The 26,266-nt window shown below is 43.4% G+C and overlaps 1 protein-coding gene across 1 annotated transcript in view; it reads right to left on the reverse strand.

Annotated features, from left to right (window-relative positions):
• LY86 (lymphocyte antigen 86) overlaps window positions 1-9,103 on the reverse strand; it is a 59,200-nt gene extending 50,097 nt beyond the window's left edge. The window contains exon 1 of the mRNA XM_081294641.1: window positions 8,953-9,103. Coding sequence (XP_081150767.1) covers window positions 8,953-9,091 — 139 coding nt within the window. The 5' untranslated portion in view covers window positions 9,092-9,103. The remainder of the gene's footprint in view (window positions 1-8,952) is intronic.
• Between the last annotated feature and the right edge of the window lie 17,163 nt (window positions 9,104-26,266).

Consider the following 26,266-nt stretch of genomic DNA (forward strand, 5'->3'; position numbering starts at 1 on the left):
TAAAACTGGATGAGTTCTCACGGTGGTTTTTATGCTTAAAGAGGAAGCAGAGCTTGCCTGGGAGGGTCCTCTGGGGCCCTGCCATTGGCTGGCCTTGCAACCATGGTTAGGACACACAGCCTCTTTAGCTCAGAGTTTTCTCTTCTGAACAAGGGGGGCACTTAGGTTGAAGCCCTGAGGCTCCCTCTGGCCTGAACATTCTAAGGGAACCCCTAGCCTGCCCGAGGGAAGGGCCTGGCGGAATGCTGACCCCTCCTGCAGAACGCCAGGCTTGTGGGGAGATGAGTCACCAGACAGCAGCTTCTCCTCATACCTGAGTGTTTCATCAGAGGCCACAGACACACACAGTCTGTCTCATGGGACATCAAGCCAATACCCAGCAGCTATCCTGGGCCCCTCACCCCATGGGCAGGCTTCCTTCTCCTCCAGAGCCACTGAGAACTGTAACAGAACCAACCACAGTCCTCCATGTCTACAGTGGCCATGGTGTGGCCAACAGGCAGTCCTGTGTGACCTGTACCCTTCATCTGTGACAGGAGGGTGGATTGGTAGGATGCACTCTATCACCCCATCCTCTGCTGATGGGGTGACAGCACTAGCCATACAAGACAGTTGCTGGGAATGGGAAGAAAGACAGTGTCTGATTTTCTGAGTTCTTGACGACCTCATCTCCTGTGACTCTGTCTCTCAGAATTACTTAGCAGGTGTGTCCAGGTGCTGACGGAAGGGAACTGGGTCACGTCTTAAGGACGAGATCCTTAGAATGAAGCCTCCTTCTCAGTTACTTGGACATTCAGGATGTTTTCATCCATGTGGATAGACCAGAGAGAACTATGTGGTTTTTCTCTTTGTAAGTAAGGAGGAGTAAGGACAAAGAGTTGTGAAGGAACTCAACAGTCTTGGGAAGAACAGAACCGAAGGACCCATCAGCACAGGTGGTCCCACGGAAAAACCTCAGTAGAAAGCCGGACCACAGTCAGATCCAGACCAGAAATCACATAGAATGTCCAAGTAGAAAGATAGGTCAGTACTGTGTCCTAAGATGGAGTTAGTGAAAAATTGTGAAGATGAGCCTTGATCATGCAGATGAAATCCATCCTCTCCTCTAAGTGATGCTTCTGATTATATGTTAATGGGGATCATGACAGGCATAAACTCAAGGATGTTTGCAGACCAAGGAGTAATAACAGGGGGACAATGAGTTACAAGACGATGACCAAGTACAACAGAGAGAGCACATCATTTGAGGGAAAAGCACCACAGTGGGGGAGGTTTGTAGAAGGAAGGGTCTTAAGAATATAGTAGGCAGCATTAAGGAAAGAGATCTCAATTTGCTGATTGATCACTGAGTCCAGAATTCACTGAGGGTCACTTATATGGAATCATATCTGGAGCTACTAATTTTTAAAAAAACATTTATTTTCCCTAGAGACCAGGCAGAGTTCGATAACTCATCTTCTAGCTTGATCTGAGGCGATTAATCTTTATCTTTAGCCATTCAGTAAAATGCTGAAATAAATGTCACCACATCTTTAAGAAGCTATAAAAGTTATAGGTAAGTATAAATATCAACATAAATATGCCAAGCAAATTAATGCGAATGACTGGAATCAATATTTTTTGAAGCAAAGTTGAGAAAAATATAAGTGGAACGATTGTGGGATAGCTTGTGTGTATTTTACTATTGAAGATTTGAAAGCATTTAAGAAAAATATGCTGCATTCGATGAATGCTTAAGATAATTCAATTACTGAATCTGTGGTCAAGTTACCCATCTGCAAAAAGTACATAATTTGTTGAATTATAAAAGTTTGGTTGTAGTAGGTGGCATTTAATTGTTTAAAGGGATAAATTGAAAATACAGTATCAGGAGAATAAATTGAGTACTGAAACAGAGAGAAACCCTTCGAATAGGAAAGAGCCCCTCCGTGGGAAAGGATTCTAATGGTTAAGAGGCAAAGGGAATCCTGATGGCTTGATTTTGGATTTCTTACTGAGGCTTGGGCTGTTTGGAGCTCCCTGTGAGAAGGGAGATAGATGTCAGGTTTCAAATAAGGGAGCCCTTTGATAGCTCCCTCGGTGACCAGGCAGCCAGTGTGAATCTCAAAACGACGAATTGTGCTTGGAAAGAAGACCAGGGGTTTCTGGGCTGGCAATCCTTCCCTTGGCCCTGCTAGCAGTTGGGTTGGTTACCACTCACCTCTGTTCTAAAGGCAGAGAGGCCCTGGAGGGCTCACTGGCTAGGAATTTCAAGAAGGGCCACACAATGACGCTTTCCTGGATACCACACAGGCCCTGCCAAGGCCTGACATGCATGCTGCCTGCTGCCCATAAATCACCCCTTAGCCTCACACGGGCTAAGGCTTCCTGGTGGACCCCAGTGTACTTCTTCCGCGGCCCACTTGGTTTCCCCAGCACCCCAGAACAAAGCTACTGGTCAGGGACCTGGAATAGTCGCTCACAGGGTGTCCCAGAAAAAGAACAACTCCAGCCTACATGGCATGTTGTTTCTGAGCCCATCACCCTTTTCTTTCAATGTAAACTCCCTCCTGTTGCTTGGTGTTGGAAGGAGCAGGGCAGGGTCCCTGCGCTGTGTCTTCCCGCTGTTGTCTACAGTACAGATGACCTCTGCCAACTGCGTGCTCCTTGGTCACTGCTGGACTCTGCCAGGTGCTCAAGCTGCACAAGCCCCACCTTAGCAGTGTGGGCTCCTTCACCTTTGCTCACCTGGTCCTCGATGGCCCTCTTGCATCCTCCTCCTGCAGGCTTGGGTCTGAGCAGTGCTCAGGATTACCAACATGGGCTGCTGCTTGGGATCGTGCTGTCTGTGTTGCAGCTTTTACAAAAAGAGCTGCCAGTCTGGAGGACAGCTCTCCCTCTTCCTTCCCTCTCCAAACAGTCTCCTCCTAACCGATGAACAGAGCTAGCTGCCCACAGGGGTCTCAGCTGGAGATTGGAAAGAACAGCATTTCAGAAGATAGTTCCTGCCTGCCCAAGAGGTCTCTCTAGAACCACCGACTTTTGGCCTTTTCTCCTCTTTAGGTCTCTATTCTCCAGATCACTTAGCCTCTCCTTTAAAAAGTGCTTAGGAGAGTTAACACTGCTTTTTGGATGCAAAATGGTCACCACCAAATGGAAACCAGGAGTATCCATCCAGGTGACTGGGCCCCACCAACACACACCTACAGCAATTCACTTTCAACTAGCATTTAAAATATCTGGATGTCGATATTGACACCTTGTGTTTCTTTTATCAACTTCCTGTCTTTAAATTTGAACCCCAAATCTTGTCCCACTTGAAGCAGCCTACTGTTCAGTCCTGTATACCCAAAGCTATCACTTTGGAACTGCATCTCTGTCTTTGTGGCTATGTGTCTATTTTTCCTTAATTGTACAGTTTTATAGCCCCATTAATCTGGGAAAATAAGAGAGAAATTGCTTTCTGCATGCAGTATTTGAAGGCATGACTACATAGCCTGTGATTTTTTTTAAATGTTGTTTCTTTGCTCCATTTACTTCAGAATTATTAGGTTCTTAGGAAAAATGGTTTAAGATTTTTTTTTTCTATGAGCATTTTATCAATATGCCTTGTTCATTGTTTTTTTTTTTTTTTTTTTTTTTTTTTGTGGTCAGGTCCTTTGCAGTTCACTCTCTATTTTGTAGGAAATGTTGCCAGCATTGTTTTGCATTCTTCAAGTCTGATTAGTTGTCCTGTTTGACAACCTGGATGGATCGATTATTCAGGTCCAAGTGACCTCAGATAGACTTTGTAATTAAGAGACTTTTTGAAGGTCAGGTAGACCCCCGTAGCAACCTTCAGTGACACAGGAAGCCTAGGCAGGCAGTGTGGACAAAGTTGATTGCTTTCAAGGACAGGAGAGCAGGTGTCAATGGCTATTTGAAGCATGATGACCACCAGAAGCCATGGTAACCTGACTCTGGAAACTCCCAGGGGCTGGCCAGGTCCCATAGGGTTCACCCACAACAGTTTCCCCTCTGCTCCCCGATCACCAACTACCGCACAGAGGAAGCCATTGTCGGTTGTGGGAAATGGGCTTCCATACGAAATAAACACACCAACCGCACAGGGCGCTCTGACTGCAGTAAACACTGCTTTTAATAATTAGAGAATGGCCCTTCGTTTGACTCTTTGAATTGGGAGATGGCATTTCCAGATACCACCTGACAGCAGAAGAGAACTTGGCCCACGTGGCTAAAAAGAGCAGAGGGGGAGGTCCTGCCCTGCCGCTGCTGCAGGCTCCCAGTGGATGCTGGAGAAGGAGGAGCTCAACCCGCCCAGCCCTGAATCGCTGGGCACGGAGTCAGAACTCGCAGGTTTAATGTCATGGCTCGGTTCGGCCTCTTTATTTCCATACTCACTAGGCATATGCCTCAGTTTCTACATCCAGAACATGGAGATAAACATCCTGCTTACCTCAAAGGGCTGCTCATAAGGATTAAACTGAGGCTTACAAAGGGAGGGAGTTTGTTAAATTTTAAACTGACGTTTAAAACGAGAAATTATTATGACAATGATTCTCTGAAAGGAATCCTACAATTTTCTTGTACTTATGGTGCCTATTATAGGGGCACTACCCATACCTGCAGCTGCACCCTTGTGACCTAATCATCCCCCCCTCCCAGATCTTGACTCCTAATGCCATCACCTTGGGGGTTAGGATTTAACATGAATTGCGGGGAGACACAAGCATTCAGTCCCTAGCACCTTCCCTTACTCTTCCCCACACCCTGCGTCTCCCACGGCTGCCAACTTCCTCCTCTAATCTTATGTATTTCAGTAATCGAATTCACATCTTGGTGTCCCAGAGGCCATGGAGAAGTAGATATACTGGTGTGCATTTGTCCCTGGGCTTGTTGTGTTATTTGACAATTAAACAAAGAAGATGCTTTTGTTTTCTGATGGAGACAGTGACTTTTTGACTTCCTTCTGCTTTTTCAGAAAAATTTTGCTCACTTCCTGATTGGTACCAAGAGCCCAGAAACTGCACATTTGACTCCTTCTTTCTCAAGGATTTTTGTAGTATTCAGAACAGACCTTATTCTCCTCCCTGATCCTGACACATGGAAGTTACAGGATGAAAAGAGAAGCCCGAATCCTAGGAAACAATAGCTCCTTTGTTTTGTCAGACAGCCCTCCCACTTCTGGGCCCACCGTGAGATTTAGAAGTCTCCAGTGAGCCCTTGGGAGGTCTGGACTTCACAGAAGTGTGGCCTTTGCCCTGTGACATCCATGCCCAGGGCTCGGGGTGCTGCCTCCTGGAGGGCAGCAATAGAGCGACAGACCATCTCCTTCTGGGCAGGGAGATGTAACCACTCAGGCCTGAACCAAAATGGCTGTCAGGTACGCCCAACCCTGCAGAAGGTTCCAGAACATAGCTTGCCCTTCGACTGACCCAAAAGTGTACCAAAGAGCTCCCCTGATATTCAGGCTGTGGAAATGATGTTAACTCACACTCTCATGGTGTCTTTCCAGAATTATCATTCTCCCTGGCTACACACCCTATTTCTAGCCACAAATAGCTTCTGTTTCAATATCCATGCTCCTATTCACTCTCCAAAGGATCTTTCCAAAATTCAACCTCCTCATTGCTAAAGGGAGGGAACCCATCCTGGTCTTGGGGCTCTGCCCACATTTCCTGCCTCATTTCTCACCCCTGCCTAGTGTCTACAGCCCCTCCTCAGCGTTCTGAATGCTAAACCAGTTCAAGTCGTTGTCTCCCTGCCTTCCTACGTGCTGTTCTATGTGACCAAGTTCTCCTCCCCTGTCCCCTCTCTGTTCCTTCTTGCCTACTGGACAAGCTCTAGCCAGCAGGGGCATTCAGAGAACAGGCTCTGGAGTCAGACAGGCTGGGGATGCATTTGTTTTAATTCCACAAATATTTGTTCAATGTCTTGTCTTCTCTGTGCCCCTAGGGGTGTGATTCCACCACTCTTAGCTGTGTGGCCTCAGAAAAGTTAGCTGACATCTCTGAACCTCAGTTTCCATGTCTGTGAGAAGGATGCTTACAAAGCACTTAGCATGATCCCTGAAGCATATAAGCAAACCTCCAATGAATATGAGATGTGACCACTGCTATATTTTTTCATTTGCTAAATTTCAACTTAAGTTTAATGAATTCTTCTTGGACAGCACCAACCTGACACTCTTCTGAACACCCTGACCCCTGGTACACCAGGCCTGCTTCTGTGGCAGCCCTTCATACAAAGGATTCATGGTCTGATCCTCCCATGGCTCCTGGATGAGGACTGCATGTCCCCCTGTGGAGATCAGGTTGTGTCCTGCTCTGAATGACTCTTTGACGCATAGAACATCTGTTTTCAGGCTGTGCCTAAACCTGAGTCATACTATTTTCTCAAGCAGTAATTTGCCGTGAGCTACTCCATTTGGAGTTCAAGTGCCAAGGTCGAATGATTCCACACCTTGTTTGTGCAAGTCAACAACCACCACCTGCTCTGCACCACCATAAGGCACAAATTGATAGATAATGTATACATGCCAACTGACCACACTAAACCCAGGTGTACCCAGACATGTGGGCATCCCAAATCACAGCAGTCACATCAAACATGGGAATCTATCAACCCCACCAGATGAGAACCCGTCCCTCAAGACATAAAAGGAGGAGTCCTCCACCCCGTGACTGGGCATGGTAGCTCCTTGACCCTGTCACCTGGTCACTCATCATAAGCCTTGTCCATAAAGATTGCCACCATGAGGGACCTACAATTTCCTGTCCCTAAGTGTGGTTTCTCCTGCTTGCAAAGACCACACAGAGCCGGCTCCAAGCTGACACCTCAGGGACACTTGGCACTCGACTGAAACTGCCGTCCATCTGGACCCTCTGCTTGGACAATTCTGAGGAATTGGTTAAAATCCTTATCTGACCACCTACAGTGGGCTTTTGGCTCCATTGCATCCTGTAAGCCAGCGGCCACTTTAACCCTTTCTTAGTCTTTCTGTGACCTATTTATATATATCATCGTGTAAAGTGTATGTGACTTGAGTGTTTAGATATTAGAAATTAAGATGGGAATAAAAAAAAAAACTTGTGTTTGCCTGGCTTGTGACAACCAGGTGACCCACAAGTATTCGTCTGTCAGAGATGAAAGTGGTGTAGCCTGTGAATTTATTATTCAATAGATTCTGACACTGTGGAGAGACACAAGGTGTTTCATCTATGTTAATGACACAGCACACTCCTGACACCTCCATTCCTTTATTCCCAGAGCCGAGAGCAGGGCTTGTACCTGAGGTTTAATGGCTCCGTGGAGTATCTCCCCTCCCTCCCACGGCAGGGAATCACACCCCAGATCTTCAGACTATAGGTCCTAGTTCTTTCCCTGATGTTCCCAGTCCTCATGCCTCTGGTGACAGTGATTTGGCAGTAGTGGCTATAGTCTGAAAGGTAAGTATGGAGACAGACCAGCCCCGGCAACTTTTTATATGATGATGAAACATTCAGAAGACACATTCTGACGGCTCCGGGCATCTCCAGTCTTGATATTATTCTACATCTTACACGGACAGGATACCAACGGTCCAGGGTCCCATCGCCATTGGAAACAAGAGGGACTGGATCAGCACCTGCACCATGAATTGTGTCTGCTCTGATTCATGTGCTGGGGTCCTAACTCCCGTCCTCAGAATGTGACCGGTTTGAACTGGGGGTCTTTAAAGAGGTGGTTAAGTTTAAATGAAGCCTAGTCCAATCTGACTGGTGTCCCTCTAAGAGGAGGCGATCAGGACACAGCTACACATGGAGAAGGGAAGCCCACATGTAGACAGACACAGGGAGTGGACAGCTGTCTGCAAGGCAGGGGGAGAGGCCTCAGGAGAAACCAACCCTGCCCACACCTTCACCTCACACCTGCAGCCCCCAGAACTCTGAGGCAATGGTATCCTGATGTTAAAGTCACTAAGTGGGTGATACTTTGCAGCCTTGGGGACTGAGATACACCCCAGTGGGGCGGTTCAGACATGTTACTCATTGGACTGTGACCTTCCTGTGGGCGGGCTGGTTTGGCCATTGGGGGACGCCCAGTCTCCCTCTCCTGTCTGTGCTGCCGTAACAGAACAGCACACACTGGGCCATTTGTAAGACAGAGATTCTTGGCTTATTGTTCTGGAGTCTGGGAAGCCCAAGGTCCAGGGTCCAGGGGACTTCTTGCTGTGTCATAACGCAGCAGAGGGACAAAGGGGTGGGGGAGACCAGATCTATTCTTCTGTCACTCCCCTCCTCCTGGATTCCTGGATAATGATGCCGATCTACTTCTGTGGGTCAGAACCTGATAGCGTCATCTCTCATTTTGTCCAGTCTCCCAACACAGCTGCCCCCGGGGAAGAAGTTTCCAACACAGGACGTTTGCAAGGCCCCTTCAAGCCATGGCGCTCCCTTTCGTGATCCTTAGCTCTAGAGAAAACCCTGCATCCACAGCTTCTCTCACAGGGCTTGCTGGTTAAGATTGATGATCGACGGTGCCCCAGGGGGCAGCTCTGGAAGTTCTAGAAGGCGGATGGGGATCTTGGGGTAACTTGCAAACTAAACATACTGGAAGGTGAGCCCAGGTGCACAACCTGGGGCTGGGGGAAGCCTCTCGGAAGCATCTTTTCCTAATTTTCGGTGGGTGAGGTTCCATGATTTGGAAGACCCATTGGTCATTTTGTTCTTTGGGGGCTCCTGGGTTTTGCTGGTGAACTGCTGCAACTCGATACTTGGTTTCTCCTTCTCGCTCTGGGTTACTCTCACCAGGCTCTCTTCCCTCCACCCCTCCTTCTCCCATGGGCTCCCAATCGACCCTGCAGACTCACTGCAGCTGGAGAAAGTGGCTGGTCCCCTCTCCCTTCACCCCACAGCCACTGAGCCCTTAAACAGCCCACAGCTGGAGGCTTGCTCTCCCCGTAAACACAGGTGGACATTTGAAAGAACTTACCGCAGCTCTGGTAGAACACCTCCAAGCCCTCGTTCCTGCAGGCCACGTGTGTGGGCCACATTTCCCCTCTGCCCCCGTGGCCTCCGCCGCTGGGAGAAATCAGAGTCCAGACCAGGAGGGCAGTCGTGAGACCGTTCATGGCGAGGGCCTGTGTGTGACCAACAGAAAACCAACAGGCCCAGTAAAAGGGCCCCAGAGGCTCTTCCTCTCCTCTGACGAAGGGAGAGGCCTGTTGGGTTTCACTTCTCAAATCTCAGGCTCCTGAGACCGCACTGTGAGAGCAGGAGGTGAAGTCAGTTCCCGGGGGGGCCACGGGCACTTGGGTGGTCAGGATGAGGCTGGTCGGGGTCTGGCATCCAGTGGATGTTGACTTTCTGCTTTCACAGGGAGCAGACCAGCCAGGGATGCCTGACATTGTGCCTGGGGTCCTTCAAAACGGCCCTCCTTAGCGTCCCCAGCCCCAGGTGGAGTTGTAAACCCAGGAACGATAAACCACAGGCCTCCACATGTTTCCCATCAGGAACTCCTGGCCTCTGGAGGATCCCGATGTGGGCCGTGGGCCCGGGATCTGGCTGGGACCAGCAGGGAGCACTTGGCATTTTGAGGGCTGCAGACTGATATCTGGAATTTGGAATGAGGCTTTGCCTTATTGGCATTTTGCTTTCTCTGGTTTGGGCTCCATTGTTGGGGTTAGGATCTCAACCCTCCATTGTCCCGTTGAAGAAAATAGGACCTGGCTTTGGGAGCAGCAGATGTGGGCTCCGGGGGTGTTGGAGGGAAAGTCAGGGCTGTGCTGTTTATGGGTTTGGCCTGGTGGGGAACCTGCAGGGTGGGGATGCCGGGTGTTCCTTCTAAGTCTGGCTTAATTGGCTGGTCCTTGTTGGATCATTAATGTGATACACATCCTGCTCTCTTTTCAAACCCAAGATCATCTTATCCTTCCTCCATGTACCTCTGTTACCCTGCCGTTCTTCAACCTTGATGCCATCACGCCCAGTCCACCTTCGTTTAAGAGAATCTGAGACACAGGCAAGGCCCGCAGAAGTCAGGAGCAACAGAGCACACTCTTTCCCCAGGGAGGGCAGGCATTTCTTCTAGTGCACTAGGAAAGTCGATTCTTTCTTCTAGTGGCAAAATAAGAATTAAAGTCACCTTAAAACTGCTTTTGACCAGGCACGGCGGCACACACCTGTAATCCCAGTGGCTTGGGAGGCTGAGGCAGGAGGATGGTGAGTCCAAAGCCAGCCTCGGCAAAAGGGAGACACTCAGCAACTCAGTGAGGCCCGTCTCTAAATGAATAAGGGCTGGAGATGTGGCTCAGGGGTTGAATGCCCCTGAGTTCAATCCCCGGTACCCAAACAAAACAAAACAAACAACAACAAAACAACAAAATTCTCCCCAAACAACTGCTTTTGGTAGTATGTGGAGATTTAATCACCAATGAAGAAAAACAAACATTGAATTTATTGGTGAGTAGTTGGATTTTTTAGGGAGATATTAAAGAGTAGTTATTTGGGGGAAGGGACAAGCCTCGACTGATATTTTAAAGGTACCTGTGTGCAAATAAGTTCAGTGATGGTGGTCTTCAACAGCAGTCCTCAAAGTGGTCTGGGGAGACAACAGCATTGGCTTCCTTGGGCGCTGGTTAGAAGAGCACCTTCTGGACTCCACGTAAGACACGCTGAGTGGGAAACTGGGCTGGGCCCAGCGTTCTGGGAGGGCGCAGTTCGCTCCAGGAAGGTCTGATGCAGGTTCAAGTTTAGGTAAAAACTGGCTTTGACAGAACCCAAGGAGAAAGCTGGGGCCCAAGGAGAGGTGGGTCCGTTGCTCTAGAAGGAAACAAACTAGCCCCATGCTGTGATTCAGTGTTTCCCTCCAGATCTTCACGATGAACCCTTGGAAGCTTGGTCTTCAGTGCGGTGATGTTGGGAGGTGGCGTGGGACCACTAAGAGGTGGGGCTTAGTGGAAAGTAATTAGGTCAAGGAGGTCAGTGCCCTCCAAAGGAATTAATTAGTTTTCATGGGACCCTGGTTCCCATGAAAAGGGTTCTCATAAAAGAAGAAGCAGACCCTTCCCTGGTCTTTCCTTCTAGCTTTTATGTCACCATGTGATTGTTCCCTCTTGCATGTGCTCCTGCCATGATGCCACTCACCATGCTATTATGTAGCCTAGGGGGCCCTTACTAGAGCCAGTACTGTGCTTTTTGGATTTGTGGCCTCCAAAACTATAAGTTAAATAAACCTTTTTTTACTTATAACTTACCAAGCCTCAGTTATTTTGTTACAGTTATGGAAAAAGGACTAATAAACTCCACATAGTCCCAGTGAGGGGAGGTCAGCAGTGCTCTGAGCAAGATCTCAGGAAGTGAGCATCTAGCCATGGGTCTTTGTGGAAGTGTTGTATCCACAGTAGATCCAGAACAGGAACAAATAAGATCTCCCTTGGATAACTGCATGTTCTAGGAATTGTTGAGTTAGCTCTGAGCATGTGAATTAGGAGAGCAATTAAGGATAAGATCTTCCTTTCTCGTAGATTATGGCATGACCAATCCCCGTGGAAGGACCCTGGAGTGTAGGGTAGGGAGTAACATCCTGATTGAAAGCTGTGGGCAGCAGGAGCAGGGATGCTGCCTTAGTCTATTCTGACTACCACAATGAAGGACCATAGACTAGATGGCTTAAACATTCACTTCTCACAGTTCTGAGGCACCAGCCGTGGTGTCTGGCGAGGACCCACTTCCTGGTTCAGATAGCGCCTTCTCCTCTCAGGGTAGAGCAGTCAGGGATCTCTCTAGGGTCTCTTTTATAATGGTACCAATCCCAGTATGAGGTCTCTACCCTCAGGACCCAATCACCTCCCCAAAGGCCCATCTCCTCACACAATCCCATCACCTTGGGGTAGAATTCTAGCAAACACTGTAGAAAGCATGTAATCTGAGGACAGGGCCATAGATTTTTATTAATCAGCAGACTCCACACTGAAGAGAATCTAATCCAAGGGACTGGAATTCAGAAATATTCAATATGGCCATTCAGAGACCCAGTGGAACAGTGTTCTCAGACATAAACAAGCATCAGTGTCAGCCGCAGGGCCTATTAACACACCAACTGCGTTCCCTGCTCCAGAGCTTCTGATTCAGTAGGTATGAGGAAGAGCCTAAGTACATGTGTTCCTAAAAATGTTCCCTGGTGCTGATCTGGTGTTGTTGGTCGGGGGCTGCACCCGGAGAGCACTTTGCTTTGGGTTATAGGACTTGATCTGTTATAGAATGTACTATCTATCCATCTATCTATCTATCTATCTATCTATCCATGTATATATACTTTATTTTATTTTTAAATATATTATTTTTAATTGATGTAATAATTATACATAGCTTTGGGGGTACCGTGTGCCATGTCAGTACATGTATACACTGTGTAATGATGAGATCAGGGTAATTTACACGTCCATCACCTCGTGGACATTTATCACTTTGTGCTGGGGATGTTCAAAATCCTCCCTACTAGCTATCTTGCAGAAAAATACAACTAATTGATGTCAGCCATCCATTACCCTACTGTGCTCTAGAGCATGGGAGTTGTTCCTCCTATCCACCGGGCCCTGGACATGTGAGCCATCCTCTCTCTGTCCCCCAACCCCTCCCATGTTCTGGTAACTATTCATCTACTCTCTATTTCTGTAATATCAGCTTTTTAGCTTCTGCATATGAGTAAGAACATGTGGTGTTTATTATTCTGCGCCTGGCTTATTTCACTTAACACAATGTCCTCCAGGTCCTTCCAGGCTGCTGCAAATGGTGGAATCCCATTCTTTTTTATGGCGGAGTAAGATTCCACTGAAAATGTATAATTAAAAAAATCTTCTTAATAAAAGATTATTATAGCTGTAAGTTTAAATAGCATGTAGCACATTCACAGGAAAAAAAAGAGTAAGCCATTTTTTTCTAAGGAATTCAACTTATTTGTTCTGTTTCCTGAGAACCAGGGTTTGACTCAAATCCCTAGGTATGGCCCATCTTCAGGAATCAATTCCTAATGATACCTCGAGTTCTTCAACCAGAAGTTTTACAAACACAACAAAAAATTCTTTGAGAATGTCTTGTTCCCTAACTATGAGTAAAATTAGAATCCATTTATGATAGTTACGTAAAATATGGTCATGTCTTTGTAAATGGAAACCAAATATATCGTCAGGCTCTGACATGGACTTCTGATGCCTTAGCAAGTTGTGGCTAAAGAAGCTGTGTCCCTGGTCTCACCCAGATCCATCTTCTACGTGGACCATCCCCTTCCTGCATCTCAGGCTGGGCTTTTTCCACAGAAGTCAGGTTGATGATGGTCTTTCTTTTCTTGCAGAGTAAGAACGTTAACAGAAAGGCTGTTGCTGAAAGTGTCCTTCAGAAGGGACTCTTGTGTTGAAGAGACTTGGAGAGTGAAAGGTGTGACTCAGAGCAGGAGTCCCACCATGAAGGTGCGTAAGGATGAGCCTTCTCCACATGAAAAAGTAGAGTGTTACAGAGGGAGAGAGAGAAAAGTAAGGAGTGGAGGGAAGAAGGGGGAAGGGAGTTTTAAAAGGTTGCTGCAGAGTGGGGTGAAGCCCCTGTCTGCAGGTAGGACGAAGCAAAGGTGTTTGAAGAACAGATTCTAAATTGTTTGCTGTGTAATATGCAGCGTGACAGCTGTCTGAATTATGCCCCTAGGGATTCTGTGTGTGTGTGCATGTGTGTGTAAAGGGAAGATGTTCATGTTTGCATTGGTGTGATGTGCAACACAGCATTCTGGAAATACAGGCCCCTTGGGAAAGTGGTTCAACTTCAGTGGGCATCAGACTTCCCCAGGACGTGGAAGGAGGTTCAGGCCAGCAGAGGGCAGGTAGCCAGCACTGATGATAGAGCTCTTTGCCTCCACGGGCAGTTGTGCCTTCACCATTATCCGTGTTCAGCTGTGGCCTCCTCTGCTCATCCCCCTCAGGTGTGTAAGCTGTTGGGCGCTGCACAATAGTGTTTCCGTCCACACACACTGCTCACGGGATGGTGGGCAGCAGCAGCCTCACGCATCTCAACACGCCTCCTGATGGCATCATTTTGTCTTGTGCTTGGTTTCTCCCCAGGCCCTTCTGTTCATCATGGCCCCTAAGCAGACGAAATCCATGGCTAATGCACCAGTAAGAGGCCATCTTGAGCAACTAACCTGGAAATGAAATTAAAACTGGTAAGGACCCTGAGGGGGAAGGTCACGGATGTCACATTCTTGCTCACCAGTCAGCTAAGATCTTGAAAAACAAGAACAAAGTGTCAGGAACTGTGGAAGGTTGTGCTTCTCTGCAGGCCATCGGCTAACAAAACTGCAAGAGGGCCCTGTACCAGAGGCGGAGAGACTTCTAGCACCACCACCACGGATTGAAGACCAGACACAGGAGTGCATCCCTGTTGGCACCACGCCAATCATGGCCAAAGCAAAAAGGTTGTTTTCAATGTCTGAATAGAAGGCTGAACTCGGGGATGAGTTTTGAATCTACTGCGGGTTTCGATGACTCAGGGATCCTCACTGGATGAGCTGTGGATCTGGGAATGCTCTTGTGAAGACTGCTGAAGAATTTTGGACTAAGAATTCCAGGTCAGCCGAGGGCGGAAGAGGTTTACTTGCCAGAGTGAACCTTCAGTGCCGTCTAGGTCTGTGTAAGTGCGCTCTGTGGTATTCACACCACGACTGAACCGCTCAGGACAAGTTTCTCAGATCATGTCCCCATGGTGGGGGACTCTGTGGTAGACAACAGTTTCTTCTTGGCTCCTTTGCCCTGTGACTGTCTCTGAGGAAAGGAGGTGACTTCCCGTGACCCCCACAGTTTAGCAGCCCTCTCGGGTGCCTGCTGATGTGACAGTTGTCTCAACGCCTTCTATTATGTGGGCTCTATTCAGATCTTGTAGAACTGTTAAGATCTTGTCCTCCTGAACCTTTCATCAGAGTCTCTCCCACAGCCTCTCAGACTCCTGGGGATCCACCCATGGAAAGTGCAAGATGCCCGCGAAGTCCCCTGGGCTCTTGACATCACCTATCCCATGTATGTATCTGAGAAATGTGCAGAAAACAGCCACCTGCTTTCTCTGCAAATGGGGGAAAAAAGTCATCTGTTTGTTGACTTGCCTCAAATTCATTCAATTATTTATTCGACAAATATTAAGCACCTACAGTCCCAAGCCCCAGGAACTCACCAAAACCAAGTCCTCATTTTTACAGAGCTTTCCTTCTATGGGAAGCAACATCAATAAACAAATTTGTTTAGCACAATTGTTTAATAAAAGAAAAGAGACTTTGCTTGTTGAAAAATTGTATTCCACACAGAAAATTGGACTGAGTTTACTGAAATATTTTCAACAGACTCTTGCTTACAGGCAATAAACTTAAATTTTTTTTTTTTTAACCCCAGACCAGTAGCTCATCAGGATTTTCCAACATTGTTTTCTGCCATGAACAAAGCGTGGCAGGCTTATCTGATACTCTACTCTCTTCCCATTTTCTCGTTGTTAGTCCATTTGTTATCATTATTAATGTTTAATTATTTCAGGGACATAATATACAGAGCATTTGGCTTCTCAATGGGTCTATAAATTCTACGATAAACAACAAACAGAAATGATTTCTGTTCGAGGAGCATGTTTGCCAGTCCAGGAAGAGGTGGGCCCACTATAGATCAGTCTGATCAATTTTCCAATGACTTAGAGGGCAAAAAAATTGCAATAGCTGATCAAAGTAGAAGAAATTGCTCTGAGTTCAGGGAAGAGAGGTTGTTTAGGTCAGCTCTTTCCTCGCCATGACCAAAAGAAATGACAAGAACAATATTGAGGAGAAAAAATTTATCCAGGGCTCATGGTTTCAGCCTAGCACATGCTAAGGACTCAGTAAGATATTTTAGATTGAATGGATGAAATCCAGAGGATTTTAGTTCATCCTTTTGGCCTGGGCTGCAGGACTCCTAGACTCAGGGGCTATCACAAGTCAGGTAAAGCAAGGGCTTTCCCTCAACATTCTCAAGAAATTAACAAAGTGTGTTGTCATCTTTTTCAAAAGCAAAGCCCAGCTTCTAATTTTTCTTTTTGCTTCTCATTGTTAAAGTAATATATTTTAATCGAAGAACCATTGGGACATGCAGGCCAACTCTTCCCTGTGGGACTGGAAAGTTGGAAAAAAGGGAAAAAAATCATTACCAGTAATCTCGGTACCTGGAGGTTACTATTGTTGTCACTTTGTGAAATGTCCTTTCAACACACACACATACACACACATTGCATGAACTGTACACTAACACTTGACATTTGACATTGCTCACATTGGTCATTTAGAATTTTTTGATTCTATAACTTTTAATCATTGATGCTGTAATATACTACTCTATGGATGGACCATGATTTATTTAATCAGTTTTTACTTTTGACCTTGTAGACAGTTGTTATAGCAAAGTAATAGAAGATAATTATAGAGTGAATTGTCTGATCGTTACATTTTGGTTTGGCCATGATTATTTCCTCAGGGTAAATCCTAAAAGCAAAATGCTTGGTAAAAAGAATTACCAAATTTTTCAGGCTTTTGATACATGCAATTATATTTTTTCAATTATATTGAGCAATTTCACAATGTTATCAGCAGTTAGGCATTATTATTTAAAAGGTTTTTGGTCAATTTAGCAGACAAACATTGGTTTCTCCTTATACTTTTAAAAGTTTCTTTTAGCAATAATACAATAGGATTTTTTTGCATTATTATTTCTGTTTATTTGTAGTTTTTCCTTTGCTCATTCTTGCACATGGTAATGCCTCATTTTCTATTATGATACCAAATTTGAATGAAAGAAATGGAAATTAAGAGACCAGTTAAGATGCATGAAGACCTTCATGGAAATTCCTTTCCACAAACATTATTGTCGCTTCACTTTTTCCTGGTGTTCTTTATCCTTGACTAAATTGTTATCATCTGGTGCAGATAAAGAAAATCCCGCTATGAAATTTTTTTTTTGAGACTTGAGTTTACTCTCAGGATGATGCAGACTATCAGTAAAACACAGTGTGTATAATATATACATAAAAACAAAAATAATACCTGACATAAGATATTGTATTTGTCCTGGTCATTTCCCTGTATTTGCACAGGATTAGCAGAGAAGTTGTGGGCGTATTTCTTCAGCTGCGTCCCTTGTCCATGTGAACACATTCTGGACAGCTGCTATTGTTATAACTGCAACTCAGAGGGCTTGGTCCCTTTGGGAGGCTCTGGGTGTGCGTTAAGAGCAATTGGAAATGTGGGGCCAGTTTCTTAACCTTTGAGCAAATAGGCAACGCTGATGTTCCCAAATGCTTTCTTCCAAGTCTCCACCAGTGAAGGAACATTGGGAACGAAAAGACTGCCAAAGGTTGTGGAGACCAGCAATCCGTGTCTGTGTTCTGGTCCCACCACTGATGGCTGTGTGACCTTGGCAAGCCAGACTCTTGTGTGAAAAGTGAAGCTTCATTTGACAAGTTTCAGGTTTGAAAACAAGATCCGATCGAACACAGATGGAAAATGCTTTCTGTGGATCTGACACTAACATCCTGGTAGCCCTCATTAGGAGACAAACAGTTCTTTTAAAAAAGAATGCCAATGGAAAAAAAATATAACAAAAGCACTCTAGTTTCTAACCATATCAAACAAGTTTCAGAAGATCTGAGCTTCTTGGTAATCAGGTAGATAACTGTTCTTTTAAGTTAAATAAGAATAATTGACTACCCACTCATTGGTGCTGATTATTGGACAGAAGAGCTGGGTCAGAAAAATATCCACTTTTTTTTTTCTCAGGCTGCTTGGTTGTGGTGTTTTCTCAAGGAAAAAAGATTATGAAGTATAATAGGAACATCTGCATAGAGACATTTATATTTTTACCCTTGTGCTTTGCTGTTTCTTAGCTTCCGTTTCATGGTAGCCACTTAGGTATCTGTCAGATATTATATGTCTGCCTTCCCTACTGAGGGAAAAACCTTGTCATTAGCTCTTGAATTCTTACTGTTCTGAATGACATCTGGTCTTTAGAGCTAGAGAACTGAACAACAATGATAATAAAAAAAATCAGTATATTTTTACATGGCCTTGAGATAGGTATGGTGTAATACTTGTCATTTAGACGAGGAAGCGGAAATTTAGAGAATTAAGTCATTTGTCCAAGGTCTTATAATGGCAGAGCCATGACTCAAGTGTGAGAGCAATATCCAAATCTCTTTTCTTCACCACAGCAAAATATTGCCCCAAGTAAACAAATAGAAGAATAAATGAGCTACAGGATCAAAGGGTACATGCAGGAGGAAGAAGACGGTTTCTTGTCCAAGCTCACAAAGCATGTGACTGGTGGGTTTGGGACTCAAACTCTTTCTATCACTCCCACCCACTTGCCTACGGTTCTCATGCCCTGTTCTGGCTGGAAGTGACAAAAGATTACTTGATATTACCTGGGAATGCAAGTTCTACTATCTATCCTTTGTCTTTTAGTTTCCTGCCTTCTTCAGGATTATTAATACAGTAGGTAGAGTTTCTCTGTATTGCATGTCATCTCCTCTATTGATGTTTTTGTGATGCTTCCTGTTTCCTGTTGCTAGTTGTTGACTTAGGGCTGTGCTGCCATTGGTATAGCTGTAAGGAGCATTGGCACTTGAAATATGGCTAAAAGAAATTGAGAGGTGCTGATGGTTTAAAATACTCATTGTCTGTTTAAGAATTAGTGTAAGAAGAATGTAACAGCTCACTAAGGATGTTTAATGTCCGTTATGTGTCGAAATGATAATATTTTGAAAATACTGGGTTAAATAAAATAGAATACTAAAATTAGTGCCTTCTATCTCTTATGCTTTTAATATGTCTGCTAGAAAATTTGAAATCACCTATGTGACTTTCATTTGTGATCCATATTATATTTCTTGAGTTAAGGATCTGTAAGAAACTTCAAACGATACATTCACATTTATCTGCTTTTATTCTTCATTCTATTGCACATATATATGGCACTTCTACAAGTTATAAAAATCAACAATATATTACCTTTCTTTCTTTCTTTTCTTTAAATTTGTTTTTTAAATTATAAATGGACACAATATCTTTATTTTATTTATTTATTTTTGTGTGGTGCTGAGGATCCATCCCAGTGCCTCATACAAGCGAGGCAAGTGCTCTACCACTGAGCCACAACCCCAGTCCATTTTCTTTCCTTCCTTCCTTCCTCCCTCCCTCTCTCCCTCCCATTTGCTTTTTCAGTTAAAAACCATGAAGATTTGGAGGCTGTATCCCACTTGCCAACTAACAAGTTGATCGTTTCACAGGGGCTGGCAGAAGACGTGGGTCTCCCGGGTCAGAGACTTTGTTACTCACTGCTCATGTCATCTGTAGCTTGAGCATCAGCACCTTGACATTGATTCCTCTTGCCTCCAAGTCCTGCCTGGGCAATGTGATGGGCCTGGGTGGATGCTGTACATGCAGAAGCTTTGCGATACAGGTAAGGAAGCCAGAGCTGGAAGCATAGAACTTTTTGGAGCCAGGAGTAACCACTGTAGAAAGGGGCAAACCATTGAGTCTTTCTACCACGGTGAGAAGTTCTCCTGTCATCATACCTGCCTTGCTACTTAGTTACCTGGTGACCAGCTACAGAAGCTGCTCCTGATCAGAAGACAGATAAGTCTTGTAATCTGGCCCATGCTACAAGAACTTGCACAGATGCATGACCCACAGTGGACTGCTTCTTCTAACTAAAGTCAGTTTCTTTGAAATAAAGGAGAAATGATCATTCGTATTTATCTACATATTTACCATTTTTTTTCTGCTCCTCTTCTTTTGTGAGAGATCTAATTGCATCTACTATTACTTCACTTAAGCTGAACGACTTCCCTTAATATTTGCTGAAGTGAAAATCTGCTTATGACAGTTTTTGTGTATTGAAAATGTCTTTATTTCACTTTCATTTTTGAAAGATGCTTTAATTTCATATAAAATTCTAGGTAGCAATTATTCACCCAGCACTTAATAGATGTTATTTCATTATTTTCTGATTAACATTGAATTGATGAGCAGATAGAGATCATTTTATTATAATTACTCTATAGATTACATTTCTTTTTTTCTTCACAGCTTTCACTATCTTTGGTGTTTGGAAATTTGACTGTGATGTGTCTTGATATGGTTTTATTTGTGTTAATCCTGACTTGAGTCCTTTGGGCATGTTAGATCTCTGAGTTGAACTACTTAAAATCTGGAAATTTGGGGGCTATTATTTCTTCAAATACTTTTTTTTCTGTACCATTATTTATCTTCTTTTGGGCTACTTGTATGTCAGACTGATATTATCACACAGATCACTGAAAATCTGTTCATCTTTTCCATCTTTTTTATCTGTGTGTTTCAGTTTGGGAGGTTTATATTTGAAATTACAAACATGACATTTTTAATTTTAAATAAAATGCAGTTTGCCCCTATGTTATGATTTGGATGTGAGGTGTCTCCCAAAAACTTCATGTGGAGACAATGCAAGAAGGTTTAGAGGACAAATGATTGGGTTGTGACAGCCTTAAGCCAATCATGAATTAATCTCCTGGTGAGATTAATTGAGTGGTAATTAAAGGCAGGTGGGGGCGTGGCTGGAGGTGGTGGTTTTGGGGGCGTGGCTTTGGGGTATGTATTTTCTGTCTGGTGAGTGGAGGCCTCCTGATCATCTTGTGAGCTGCTTCCCTCGGCCACACTCTTCCACCAGGATGTTCTACCTCACCTGGAGCCCCCGGAAATGGAGCTGGATGTCCATGGACTGAAACCATGAGCCCTCAAATAAATGCTTCATCCTCTACATTTGTTCTTGTCAGGTCTTTTAGTCACAGCAGCAAAAAAGTTGACTAAAGCACCCTAGGATCAGAAACAAGATACAAATTCCTGCTTTTACTATTCTGTTCCACTTAGTACTGAAGTTCTAGTTAGACTAATTAGGCAATAAAAATAATAGAAGGCATTCAGATTGGAAAGGAAAGGGCTCAAAAGTGTGGCTCAGTGGTAGATATCACTCATCCAGCATGTCTGAGGCCCGGTCCAATCTCCAGCATCAGAAAAATAAACAACAGTGAGAACAACCAACAAACCAGAAATGAGTGATTAAAATTCCATGTGGTTAAAGATGACCTTCTTCCATGTGGAAAACTAAACATTACACAAACTTATAAAATTAATAAATTAATAAACTATTAATTAATAAGTAATAAAACACATTAATTCAACAAAATTTCAGGATATAAATGAATGCAAAAATCTATTGTATTTCTGTTCACAAATATTGATCAATCTGAAAAGGAAATTAATAAAATTAATTTTATTTACAGTAACATCAAAAAGAATAAAATTCTTGGGAATAATTTTAACCAAGGAGATAAAAGTCTTAGACTCAAAAAACAACATTTTTGAAAGAAATTAAGGTAAACATAAATAAATAGAAAGAGATCGGAGTTCTTGGATTGGAAGACCTAATATGATTAAATGTTAAAATGTGGCTACTACTTGAAGGGATCTACAGATTTAATGCAGTCTCTAGGAGAATCTCAATGGCATGTTGTGCAGAAATAGAAAACCCATCCCAAAAGTCATGTGAAACCTCAGATCCTGAAGACACCCCAAAAAATGTTGAAAAGAAATAACAAAGTTTGGGCTGGAGGTGTAGCTCAGTGGTAGAGCACTTGTCTCACACATGTGAGGCACTGAGTTCAATCCTTAGCACCACATAAAAATAAGTACAAAAAAAAATCACAAAGTTGAAGGACTCATACCTTCTGATTCAGAAACCTATACAAAGCTATGGTAATCAAAACAGCATAACAATGGCATAAAGATAGACATATAGACCAGTGGGACCTAATAGAGAGACCAGAAGTAAACCCTCAGATATATAATTATTTTAATAGGGAAATCAAGTTCATTCAATGGGAAAGGATAGTATTTTTCAGCAAATGGTGCTGGAAAAGCAAATATCCACATACAAAAGTTTGAAGTTGTAGGATTAGCTTGTGCTATATATTATAAAAAAAACACCTCAAAATGACCAAAGACTCAAATTTAAGAGCCGAAACTACAAAAACTCTTAGAATAAAATGTTAGGGAATTTTCACATCGATGCACTTGACAATGATTTCATGGATATGATGTAAAATGCACAGATAATAGTCATTTTTGACACTATGACAAAGTATCTGATGTGGGTTAACTTTATAAAGTGCAATAGTTTATTTGAGTCATGGTTTTGGATGCTGAGAGTCCAAACAGCATAGTGCAAGCTGGTTGAGGGTCACAATTACAAGGGTCACAGAGGAGGAGCACATCACGTATCCAAGCAGGAAGGAGACACACACACACACACACACGCACACACGCACGCACGCCAGCCTTACTCCTTTTTTTAACAATCCTCTCATGAGAACTATGCGAGGGTTACACAAGACCTACTTTAATCTTCTGATACACACTCCCAATGATCCAAGGTCGTCTTTTCTTCCTGGGCTCTACATCTTAGGTTTCTACCATCTCCCAACATTGTAACCCTAATCCATGCTTCAACACATTGGTTCTTGGGTAACACCCAAACCACATCCATGCTACAGCAGTAGAAACATTGGACTTCATGAAAATTTAAAACATTTATTTATTAAAGGACCTTATCAACAGAGTGAAATGCCAACTCACAAAACGGGAGAAAATATTTGCAAATCACACATCTGAAAAGGGATTAATATTAAGAATATATAAAGAGCTTCTACCACTCAACAACAATTCAGCTCAAAAATGAGCAAAAGGCCTGAATAAGCATTTCTCCAAGAAAATCTATAACACATGGAAAGATCAACATCACGAGTTATTAGGGAAATCTAAATCAAAAGCAGAATGAAATACATTACACACTCACAAACATGCAGAACGAAGATAACAACAACAGAAAATAACGTGTTGGTAAGGATGAGTTGAAACCTGAGGTTTGACGCATGCTGAGGAAATGTAAAATGGTGCAGCCATCACGTACCACTTGACAGTTTCTCAAGAACACAGCCAGGTATGGTAGCCCACACCTGTAAATCCCAGCAGCTTAGGAGGCTGAGGCAGGAGGATCACAAGTTCAAGGCTAGCCCCAGCAACTAAGCAAGGCCCTGAGCAACTTTTAAATTTTGAAACCCTGTCTCAAAATAAAATATATAAAGAGCTGGGGATATGGCTCAGTGTTTGAGCACCCCTGGGTTCAATCCCCTGGACAAAAAAAAAAAAATGTTAGACACAGACTCACCATACGATACAGAAATTCCACTCATAGATGTATTCCCAAGAACAGGCACTCAGATATTTGTGCACCAATGTTCATAGCATTCTTGACAAGAGTCAAAAGATGTAAACAGTCCAAATGATGAACAGAGAGGCCAAATGTTGTATATCCACACAACGCAGTGCTCTTCAGACTCTCTAAAAAATGAAACTATGATATACCATGGAAAGTCTGGAGCTTAAAAACATCCTAAGTGAAGTGAACCAGACAGCAAAGGACAAGTATCATGTGACTCCACTTGACAGTCACCTGGAATAAGCAGATTGACAGAGATTCAAAGTAAGTAGAGGCCCCAGGGTTTGAGGGAGGGGAATGTGGAATTATTGTTTAGCATTTACAGTTTCTGTTTGAATAAGAAAAAAAATTCTGGAATGGGTCATGATTATTGTCCACATTGTGAACATTTTTAATGCCACTGAATTAATTGTATACTTCAAGATGTTAGAACTTTTTTTTTTTTTTTTTTTTAAAGCTGAACTGGGATTGCTAACTTTTACTTTGCAAGAGATAACACTGGGAAAGAATTTCCAAACTACCATCACTGTCGTAATTAAAGAAAGAATAGTTGAAGTCACCCCAAAAGGAGGAAAGATGTATTCTCAGCATCTCAGACTAAAGATGGCTTCTTCACAATCCAGAGACTTTGACATTTTCCTTGGGCCTGATAAAGAATGTTTTCTGTGCCTCTTCACATCTGTGGGCAGACATTTTGGAACGGCTGTTCACCTCTACAAGGTATTTTGAGGGTTGATGACATCAGGGTCATTTTCTGGTGACAGAGCCAGGAGCAATGTGGTCTAACTTCCTTATATTATCCCTGGAATATATGCTCATTATTTTATGCTGAAAAATTTAGATGTCGTTTTTCACAATAATCTGATATTCTGTGATTTTCAGGGAAGAAAGGAGTATTCTAGAAACACTCTTCTACAACATTGCCATCTTTCACAATGACCAGATAGCATTTGTGCAACTCGAAAATTCAGAAATAGAGCTCAATTTGAGGGTGTGGAGTTGAAACTGTCACTTTCATTTTTAAATGTCATTTCCTCAAACCTTAAAGAAACTCCCCGAGATCTTCAAAGTCAGCTTCTTGTGGCAGTGTCACCCTATTTTTTTTTTAAATTTTGTTTAATTTTCACGCTTTCTAAGAGGAAAGAGGAGAATGTGAAGTGATCAGTTTTTGTTTTGATTTGACTGTTTTCAGCTGTGGTGGGCTATCTTTGTCAGATGCTAAGATGCTAACACAGATCTGTCAGGAAGTACTGCAACCAATCACCATGTCTTTGTTAGAATGTAAAGTGTGGAAATTCATGAATATTTCCTCCTTGATGGAATAAAAGGACCCTCCTCCCACCCCGAGGGGACCTCAGTGTTTGAATTTTCTCCCAGGACAGAGTTCTAGACAGTTGGGGACACATGGAGGGATTACTTGCACTTTATGAGCTTAACATCTGATGGAACGATGGCTTAGTCCTTGGGGAGAATGGCCGAGTGCAATCCTCTGTGCCAGTTCAGTGATGAGTCCATCACATTTTTGATGCCTCTGAATCGTATCTCCTGGATCTGCCCTCACCAGAGACAGGGGAAACCTGTTTGTATTGTGCATTATTTTTTGTCTAGAAAGTCAGTTGCGACAAGATATAAAAGCTGAAACAAATTGCTTTCTCCAAACGTTTTTGCAAGAGCCTTCGTATGCAAGAACTGAAGACTCCACTTAATTCAAACTGGGAACAGATTTGAAAATGTCAGGGACAGCTGGGGAATGATTCTTTCAAAGTCCCAGGGCTCAAAATACTTGTCAGCCTGGGAGAACAAGGAGAGAGAAGTTGTACTCCAGCTGTTCAAATAGAAAGTGTGGCCTCCGCAAGATTTCCTTTTGAATCAGGCTATTTCTCTTCTCTCCCCCTGGGATGTTGTGAAATATATATATATATATTTGGTCTTTGTCTCTCTTTCTGTACACACAGCTCCTAGAACCCTTGGAATCTCCAGAGTGATGAGCATCTTTTGTGTGTTAACTGAAGGCTGGCAAGCCCTGTGTAGCTTCGGGAGGGTTGAAGATAATTTCACTGGAAAGACCAAGGCAGGATTAGAGAATTGACTCTTTTTAGAAATTTTATTTTATTTGCTCTTTTTTAGACATACATGACAGTAGAATGTATTTTGGCATATTATACATACACGGAGTATAAGTTATTCTCATTAAGATTCTATCATGGTTGCACATGATGCAGACTTATCCTGGTAGTGTATTCAAATACAAGGATAGAAAAGTTATGTCTGGTTAATTCTACTCCCTTCCCTTCATTCCCCTTTGTCTAATCCAATGGACTTCTATTCTTCTTCTCTCTACTCTCCTTAGCATCTGCATATCAGAGAGAAGATTCAGCTTTTGTTTTTTTTGGGATTGGCTTATTTCGCTTAACATGATAGACTCCAGTTCATCCATTTATTGGCAAATGCTATAATTCCTTTCTTTTTATGGCTAAGTAATATTCCATTGTGTATATATACACCATATTTTTTTTAGGATTACTAACATTTATTCTTTTTTTTAAATTTTTTTTATTGGTTGTTCCCAACATCACAAGGCTCTTGACATATCATATTTCATACATTAGAATCAAGTGGGTTATGAACTCCCAATTTTACCCCAAATGCAGATTGCAGAATCATGTCGGTTACACATCCACAATTTTACATAATGCCCTATTAGTAACTGTTGTATTCTGCTACCTTTCCTATCCCCTACTATCCTCCCTCCCCTCCCCTCCCATCCTCTCTCTCTACCCCATCTACTGTAATTCATTTCTCTCCTTGTTTATTTTCCCATTCCCCTCACAACCTCTTATATGTAATTTTGTATAGCAATGAGGTTCTCCCTTCATTTCCATGCAATTTCCCTTTTCTCTCCCTTTCCCTCCCATCTCATGTCTCTGTTTAATGTTAATCTTTTCTTCC

Source organism: Spermophilus citellus, assembly GCF_964194105.1.
Source record: "Spermophilus citellus genome assembly, chromosome: 5".
In the NCBI taxonomy this organism is placed as follows: domain Eukaryota; kingdom Metazoa; phylum Chordata; class Mammalia; order Rodentia; family Sciuridae; genus Spermophilus; species Spermophilus citellus.